General features: G+C 38.9%; 1 protein-coding gene across 4 annotated transcripts in view; it reads right to left on the bottom strand.

The window, feature by feature from the left end:
• Positions 1 to 1473: 1473 nt before the first annotated feature.
• Positions 1474 to 9571, bottom strand: part of stat6 (signal transducer and activator of transcription 6, interleukin-4 induced) — a 94366-nt gene continuing 86268 nt past the window's right edge. For 3 of the 4 annotated variants that reach the window (XM_086046225.1, XM_086046220.1, XM_086046234.1), the window contains 3 exons: positions 6314 to 6394; positions 4188 to 4298; positions 1474 to 2839 (listed from right to left, as the gene is read on the bottom strand). In XM_086046225.1, coding sequence (XP_085902351.1) covers positions 2788 to 2839; positions 4188 to 4298; positions 6314 to 6394 — 244 coding nt within the window. In that variant the 3' untranslated portion in view covers positions 1474 to 2787. The remainder of the gene's footprint in view (positions 2840 to 4187; positions 4299 to 6313; positions 6395 to 9571) is intronic. The other variant, XM_086046243.1, reaches the window with a different exon arrangement.

The following is a 9571-nucleotide window of genomic DNA, read 5'->3' as shown; positions in this document are numbered from 1 at the left end:
GCAACCACTTGTCAAAATAAAATTGAGTAAATTCAACGTTTTTTTTCAGTGTACTGACAAACTATAATTTGATGCATATAAAACACACAGTGACATTTCATATATTTTTCTAGGAATACACAATCACAAGTTTGCGCCATTGGGGGGGATTCATAATTTGCTCTTACTATGCATACTAGATGTTATAGGTATAACTATAACTAGGTACCAATAAAGGCTGCTGGTGGTTTGGCTATGCCAGAGTTACCGAGGAGACGTAGAGTGAACTCCCAGTCAGCCCTGTTTTAATGTTAAGTCACCTGCATTGAAGCCAACTCCGATGAAGCTGACGTGTGTGCATATATTTATTAATATCCAAAGATATTACACTACCAAATTAGCAAGAGCTATTAACAGTATACAATACATTTTTGTCGACGTGATAAATTGTGGGTACATAGAAACGTTGAAAACAGAGCTACATTAGTCAAGTTAACAGTGAAACGCAACATTAGATTGCAATCTATCGCTGTAAGCCTGAGTCCAAAACTATTATTTGAGACAGAACGACGTTATGAAATACATATCAATAAATTGGATATACACGTTGCTGACTTTACCTGCTGTGAAGACGCGTCTCCTGAGCCGCTGGAAGCACCGTCCGATCCGCTCGCGTTCGCCATCTTTGTTTTCTTCTCTACGCATGCTTCTATGACTACGACTCTTCACTACGCACGAATTGCCAATTTTCGACGAATCACTTTTTTTGAGGACGAATCTGCACACAGGCAGGTCCGAAGGGGAGCTAATCGATCCGCGATTCCTCTCCCCGCGAGAGGAATCGCGGATCGATTAGCTCCCCTTCGGACCTGCCTGTGTGCAGATTCGTCCTCAAAAAAAGTGATTCGTCGAAAATTGGCAATTCGTGCGTAGTGAAGAGTCGTAGTCATAGAAGCGAGAGTTGTATTCACAAAACAATGGCACTCACAGTTTTTATTCGTACTCACAAGAAAAGAATTCAAACCCTCACAATTTTGATTCATACTCTCAAGGAAAGAAGTCTAACCCTCACAATTTTGATTTCTACTCACAAATTATTACTATTACGGATAAGAATCTTTAATCACGGATATGCCTTTTACTATTATAGATATGAATCTTTAAATCACGGATATGCCTTTTTGACAGTGATCTTACTCCATATACGATGAGGTGTTAACTGTTCATGTTTTTTTTATTTTCAAATCAAATCTGCACACTAAATCATTTGGATCAGTATTCTGCTCAAATAGCCTCATCATGCCTAAAAGTATTTTTCTTGTTCGTATTTTGTTGCAGTTATTTTCACTTCTGTAACTTAATGCTGTTTTCCACTTGTTTTTTCATTTCATTGAGGTTGGCAGGTTTTGTTGTATTTGTTTTCATTTTGCCCTCCCTGAACATGCACTTTAGTTCAGCAGATCGCTAGCAGTTCTCCAAATAAGAGACACAATGTTCTTGCTTATAGCTGTTTATTTGCCATAAATGTTCATTCAAAGTACCACTTTCAACACTTCATCAGTGCTATCATCATTATCCTAACATGAACGGTAAGTCCGCTATCTTAATGCTAACATAAAATGGGAGGTGCCAAGACGGGCTAGCTGTAATTAGCATCGCTATTGGTGTAATTTTAACTCATCCGACAGATGTTGTTAAACATGGCAGTAACACATACAAACAGAACATCACAAAATACCCACAGACATATATTATTTGGTCCGTGTATACAACTAGATGTACTGGAGTTCAGCTGGTTTAGGTCTACTTGTGTGCGGCTTAGAAACCAAAGTTCAGATATTTACATTTATTTAGTGGGTGAAGCTTTTATATAGTGGTGTGCTCAATAGACCGATGTTTATCGTACGTTTTGCTGCTAAATAGTTGTCTCTGTCAACATAGTGCCATGTTGTCCACTGTCCAAAAGAAATGCCATCATGTTTGTTTCAAGTATATTTTCAATAGCCGCAGGCATAATGGTTTCATTGTTTGAAGGTTGCATGAATCATATTCAAGTGGCACAAGGGAATGATGCAAAACATGATGTCAAAGATAGACGCTAATGCACAACGTTTCTGTAAAGCAGATTACCGGTAACTAGCTCTCTATTACAATCATTCAAAAGCAAAAAACAGCAAAAATTACAACCAGGAGCACATAGGTGGCCTTGTCAACTTGATGGAACCTAAGTATAACATTTGCATTTTTGTAAAGGAGCTACCAACAGAAAACAATTACTTTACAAATGACACTTTTACACTGCTTATTTTGGAACAGAAAATAAACTGTGTGATTGTTGATTTTTTAGGGTTTCACACGGCTACACCACGTACTAAAACTATATCCCAAAAATGAAAAATAATGTGATTGGTCAGTCTGCATTCCAAGCTGTGGCTGAGCAAAAGGTAACTCATGCTAACATTTGGCATTGTGTGTGAGTCAGAGTTGACTTATTTTGCAGCAAATACATTCACAAAAGCATTATCATTCAAATGTTTAAAAAGACATTTAATCACCGCAGATCATAGACTCTAATTTCTAATACATCCAAACGTCAATTCTGAAGCTACTCTTGTTTTTGCCTTAAATATATTAAAACACATTTCATTACCATGATATAAGTTGTGTACAGTAATAAATGTGTTGCTAAAGTGGATGCGCAACGTTGTCAAAATCAACAAACCAGCATGGATATGTTCTGAAAAAGGATGCCGTGTCAGTACTTGTTTTGTTCCTGTCCCATTTTGAATGTCGAATTGGGCTTGGTCTTCAGGAAAAGCTCAGCAAACTGTTCAAGACAAGGTCCATGTCTCCTGCGGCCCTGGTGGACAGATAGACAGATGTGATTAGAGATAGACCGATTATAGGGTCCGATTATCGGCCTTGAACTTTTTTAATTTTAAGGCCGATAAATTAAAAGCTGGTTTATTGCAACTTGCTGCGGTGTGGTGTGTGTTTTCTCTCTCTCTCTCTCTCTCTCTCTCTCTCTCTCTCTCTCTCTCTCTGTCTCTCTGTCTCTCTGTCTCTCTGTCTCTCTGTCTGTCTGTCTGTCTGTCTGTCTGTGTGCTGCGCAACTGGCTCCCCCTCCAAAGCAGATTGGCCCGCCCACGGCACCATCCAATTGGTTCCTTGTGCAGTGGGTAAAAGACAATCAGCGTAAAGCTGCCTGCGTCTCTCTCGCTACAACACGGCAGAACGCGGCACGCACAACAGAAGGCGAGTCACAAATTCATGGTATTAAACAATTCAGGTAATGTTCATAAATGTTAGTCTACTATAACTGACAAGCACTTGTAACGTTACTATGAGCTCTTCTATGTCTTATAAACACAAGGGGCAGTTCTGCTTGCCACAGTAAGATGTCTTGCCTTGAAGCTAACCGCTCCGTCATTGTTACAAAGCAGAGAGAATGTAAAAGTAAGAAGTGAGTGGGTGCGTGTCTGTGTAACCAACATGTCATGAAAAGCTAAACTCTACTCAACTTTATTTATAGAACACTTTAAAACAACCACACTTGTCGTCACGTTTTCTGCTTCCACAGAAAGTCAGTATGGTGGAGACGGCAGCTGCATATGCGACACACGAGAATAACAGAACACCCACAAAAAGCAATGGAGAGAAGACACAGCCGTGTTGATGAGATTATTTTTCTGGCTAGTAGCTGCGTTGAGGAAAAGGAAAATCTGCAGTTTTCTGTTTTTGAAGTCTAAAACAAAGATGTGTGAAAGATAAACATTTCAGTTATAGTGGATTTTTAGAAAACTATTTACTGTAGTAAACCTTAAGGAGATTTTTGTTTTCATTGAACTATAAGACATGCATCCGAGCCTGGGAGCTCCGGGAACTTTTTGTTAGACTTTTAAAACAAAGTTGTCTATTTTCTAAGATCTAAAAAAGCTTTAAATAAATAAAGTTTTTTAATATAGATGTGCTTAAAGGCATTTAAATTAAGTGCTGAAGTTTTTATTTTTCAAAATTTCGACACCATTTTAACCCTTTTTTCTACGAATGAATATCGGCTTCAAATATCGCTTATCGGCCTCCTTGATCACTAATAATCGGTATCGGTATCGGCCCTGAAAAAAGCATATCGGTCTATCTCTAGACGTGATGTTACCATGTGTGTCACACCATCAGCAGCAGCGAAAGATAGTGGGGATCAAACCTACACGTCATTGAAGGCAGCAGGGTCTGGACTAAATTCGACTGTGGACGAATCTGAGGTTTCCATTTGTTCTCGTGTGATGGCCTCTTGAGGTGTGAACTGCTGGAACTGAGCCCTGAAAAGCAGAAGGAAAATGTCGTTGAAACTTACAGGTACATGAACCAACCTTCAAGTTCCAACACCCCAGAAGCTGTAAGGTTTAAGGTTTCACCAAAATGTTGGTAAAAAAATCCGCCTTAAAGTTCAAACCATTTTGGAATTGAAAAACCGTCATCACATACTTTGTCATTAAATCATAATACCAAAATTCTAACTATCTCCATTGTAACTAAACCTGCATAAAATATATTGATAGTGAAAACCTAAACTTTTGAAAATTTCCCCACTGTGGGATCAATAAAGGCATTCTTATCTTATTCTTATCTAAACCACCACTAAAGGTATTGGAATCAATAGATGAGAAGAATATTAGATGTTGGCAAATGAAAAAAAATACATGTTCCCGATGATAACATAAAATAAAACATTTGCTTTGCACAGAAGTTCAGCCACAAAACATTTTTAAACAAAAACAAAATAATTTTCTCACAGCTGTTGAGATTTGTAGCTTTGTTTAAAATTAATTGATTAAAATTGATTCACAGAATAAAGATTTTTCTCACAAAACGTAGATGTGTTTATAACATCCAGTCTGTGGACTGTCAGGTGCCTAAAAGTGTTGCGGTTTCTCTCCCTCATAATGCATGTGACAAGCAAAGATTCACCCACTAAGAATAAAAAAAATTAAATAATTAGACAGTTATTTGTCCTGATTTTGCTCTTTACCAACCAACGACGACAAATGGCAGACTATCTTATGTCTGCCTTGAATCAGTATTTTATTCTCGGGTGTGTTAAGAGCAAATTTGTCCCGATAATAGGGTGCAAAATTAATCGGGCCGACAATCTTAAAAATGGTGGTTGAATTTACTCAATTATATTTCATCAGGTGGTTGCACAAAATAAAATAAGCTGGATCCAGATACCTTTTTTAAGTGGATATACAGTATAGCCTACTATAAGGTATCTGGATTCAGATGATTTTATTTGTGCAACCACTTGAAATAAAATTGAGTACCATATTTTCCGGACGATAAGCCGCTACTTTTTTCCTAGGTCTTGCCATGCGGCTTATAGACCGGTGCGACTATTCTGTGGATTTTTTCTTCCACCTGTAAGGGGCGGTCTAACTGGAATTACAATACCATACAATTGCCATGAATGAATGTGACTGCAGGTGGAGGAGTTCAACAGGCGAGAGCGCTATGCACTAGGTTATGAATTACGTGACAAACTACAATGGCAGCGGCACGTTATAGGCTGTGTATTTGTCGATTCAAAAACATGTTAAAATGCAAGAAATTGGTGGGGCTTTACAAGGATGAATTAGACAGTGAAGCCAGAGACCGATATCTTGCAAAAATAGACATTATAAATGGTTTGGATCCCTACAGAATTCCCAAAACTGAGTGGAGCTACGAACAAGACCTACTTCCTCCTTTGTGTGCGCCGGATATTTTCGAGTGCCTTGTGTGTAGTGTGAGTGCCTACACTTCGGAGCAATTTAAACATTATAAATCTTTAGCCTCTCATGTGCAATTTACAAACGGGTAGGTACAGGACCTGCAGATGATGAAGGCGGCGAACAATAAAAACACCGTCATTCGGACTAAGGCACGTGCTTATGTGTTTGCTTGTGAACCGTACACTTAAGCGACACAAACGAATGTACTTATTTCCTTTGTAACAGTGTATTCTTTCCTTTTAACTCACTCACTGAGTGTATGTACATATATGACAAAAAGAGAGAAAGCAAAAGAGGATTCTAAACTTTATTATTTTATAAAGTGCGGCTTATGTGTGTGTGTTTTTTTGGGTGTTTTTTTTTAATAGAGTGGGTGCGGCTTATATAAAGGTCATTATATGAAAGGCTTATAGTCCGGAAAATAAGTGAAAAAAAAAAAAAAGTCAAAACGAAATAAAAACTAACTAAAATGAAAAATCCAGAACTATTATAACCCCTGCTGGGATTGGTTTTTGAATGGCTGTCATTTGATGGAAACAAAGCAACAGTGAGTGAACAGGACTTACAGGGGGTACCCAACAGAATTGTGGGAGCTTTCAGCGTGATGCGTCAAACTAGGGACACACGGTGCATCTGAGCCAGCATCCCTGTACAACACACATGGCATGATGTCACCCATTAGTTACTGTACTCCATTACTCTGAAGTTGGGGGTATTCAGTGTTAGGGTGAAATTTCAGGATGACCCTCAAGATGAATTCGCCCCTAAACCTTTGAATGCACATATCCATCTGTTCAATGTTTCAGTATGTTTTACAGAACTTGCTAGTCTTCAACAAGGAGCTCAATGGAAAAATTCACAAAAGGTGTTTCACAGAGGTAGGCATGTCAGTGAAAGTTATGCCAGTACGTCATCACTCGCCAGGCCGGGCCACCCATCCGTCATGTTCAGTCCTTAATTTTTTAAAGCCGAATTTTCTAAATGGTTCGTCTACTTAATTGAAATGAAAACGCACAGCTGAATAAAGTAAAAAAAAAATTTAAAAAAAGACACACAGTGTGGTGACTGGTGAAATAAAAACAATATGGGACGATGTCAGTGTTACGGTTCAACTGGCTTCCAAATCCAGCCGTGGATGTTAGGGCAATGTCAGTCCAGTAATTTTGTATACCCTGTCTACAGATTCGTCGCAAGCTACATTGAAATTGTTCAGTCAATTCTTCAATAAACATGTGAAACAAAACGTTCGTTCGCTCGTTTACAACTCCCGACTGGCTGTTTTGTTTAACGTGTTTATTTAAGAATTGAACAGTTAGGCAGCTGAACAATTTTGATGTATCTTGTGACAAAACTGCAGTAAGGAAACACAGTATTACTGGACTGACTTTATCTAATGGCCACAGCTGGAATCAGGAGCCAGTTAGGCAACCTAAAAAAGGAGCAAGCTTGGAGAAAGGCACCTGAGTTAGCAGCCAACACAAACACAGGTAGGTCACCAGACTGACTAACAATATTCTTTTTTTTTTTTATGTCAGAGGACAAGGAGACCTTCTTCCATCAGGGATGGACTGAGAGGTCCGCCGGTGGTGGCCTGATTCCGGTGACAGATGAAAACCCACTTCCGTCAGTCCTTAGTCCATCAGTTTTTTCAAAATTTACTGCCATTCGTCAGCAAAATGGCGTCCGTCAGTGACGGATTGGCGGACTTTCTGGCAGTATTGACGGAATGCCCACCTCTGGTGTTTTATCCATAAATAGACCCAATGCATTTCTTGATTCAATTAGCGGTAGAATGGGTATTTCAAACAGTCCTCTTTGTCATGTTGTTCACATTTTGACATCATAACATCAAGAGAAACCTATGGCTGGGCGATAAGGCCCAAAATTCATATCATGGTATCAATTGTATCCCTGCATGGTAACGGTATACATCACGATATAAAATGAAGGGTAAAAATATTTTAAATGAATAAGAAGTTAATAATTGAATAATTTCTGAACAGGTTAAGAATACTGTGTACTCATTAGAGAAGCTAAATTGCTACCATAAATAGCAATAAAACATATGAATTAGAATAACATTTATTTAGCAAATCTCAGGTTACAATTGCACTCCCCAGTGCAAACATACTGCTGATATTTGAAATGAAAACAGTACAACTGACTTTCTAGCCTTTGTAATTAATCAGTAGAAATGTCCTTATTTCTGACACCATACAAGAGGAATTTACGCCTTGTTTGTATAAATACGGGTGTAGGTATACAGTACTATCAATTAGGTGAAATTAATCTCATGATGAATGTATTTTTTCTATAAACACAGTATTATATAGGTTTTACCTTTTTAAAAAAAAATTCTATAACTGCATACCTACTTTTGATCTTTCATCTATTACAATAATTTCAAGAGAAAGAAAATGTCATGGGGTATGCTGAACAGGTATGTTGATATTGCTGGAGCTGGGCTGACTTGTTCAGACAATGTAGAAGCTACAAAAGAAAATGAAAATAGTTGGCTAGACAAGTGTTATATGCACAAGTATGCACTGGAAATAGCTCACTGAATAAAACTCCTTATTGGGACATGACAATGAAATATTGACAAACTATAATTTGATGCTTATAAAACGGTTACATTTCATATCATTTCTAGATTTCTATTATTATTTGTGCATACTACCAAGTAATATGCATGTATATACAACACACTACTTCTTAAAAATTACGCATAGTATACTGTGCTATGAATAAAAAAAACCAAACATTTTTACCACAAAATCATGAGGACAATGACACTCAAAATATGTTCATAGACGGCAAACCTCACTCCTCACTCGTGTCACTATCTTTCAATATAAGCTAGCTGGCAGCATGACACAATCGGTATTCATCAGAGCTGGGCAGTCCACCCCGGGGGCCGGACCGGTCGGACCCTCCGGCCCGGCCGGATGCCCATTTTTGGGTCGGGGGCTGAAAGGCTTTTAGGCTTCTTTATACTACCGCGTTGGCGCGAGCGACAACTGCCGCATTGACTCACATGACCGACGCATTGTGCTGTTGGCGATCATTTTTATGAATAAGGGTGGGGGGTCGAGGTCGAAAGGGTACCCAGTTCAAGGGTGGAGGGTCGTGGCCGGACTGGCAAAAAAGCGTCAAGTGCCCAGCTCTGGTAATCATGTCGGAAAGATTGATCAAATTACGAGTTTTGTGCATTAAATGCAACTATGTCCTTGGCTTTTGTGTGCTATGAGACTCCTTTAATTAAACAATAAAAACAGTGCAACCACTACTTACCGACAGCTTGTCATCGCCTTCTTCAGAGTATGAAGACGAGCCTGTTGGGCCAGTGACATCACGCACGCACTAGCCGGGGCGGACCCAGCTCACGAAAATAGTTTTCTACATCTTTTTCGAGTCCTTTTCATCATTACGTTTTTTGTACCTGTACTTCTTAAAAAAGTTTTTAGTCTAACTTTTTTTCGTGTCACATACACTTTAAGTTGCTTGATACAGTATTTTGCTTAGTTACTCTCCGGTGTAATGCAGGTCCAGCCAGGCATGTTGCCAAGGGCACTGTATCACACAAGCACTTATTTTGGTGTATTGCGTCTGCTTAGCTATTACCATGGGTTCCCAGCTTTCTCCATGTCCTCCCTTTGTCTTTGTGATAACAGTACTTACAGAAGTGTAGCTTTTTCACTGCCGTGGAGTTGATGATTAGACACGGAATGTAAAGCCAACCTTTGCCTTCGCATCACATTTAGCCAGCTATTAAGCCGCAGCTTGTAAGTAGCGGAGGCTTTGCAAAATGTTGTGCAACAAGC

Source organism: Filicampus tigris, chromosome 1 (genome assembly GCF_054856515.1).
Source record: "Filicampus tigris isolate MCC_2025a chromosome 1, RoL_Ftig_1.0, whole genome shotgun sequence".
Lineage (NCBI taxonomy): Eukaryota > Metazoa > Chordata > Actinopteri > Syngnathiformes > Syngnathidae > Filicampus > Filicampus tigris.
Note: the sequence above shows the minus strand (reverse complement) of the source record. Positions and strands in the feature narration are given on the sequence as shown.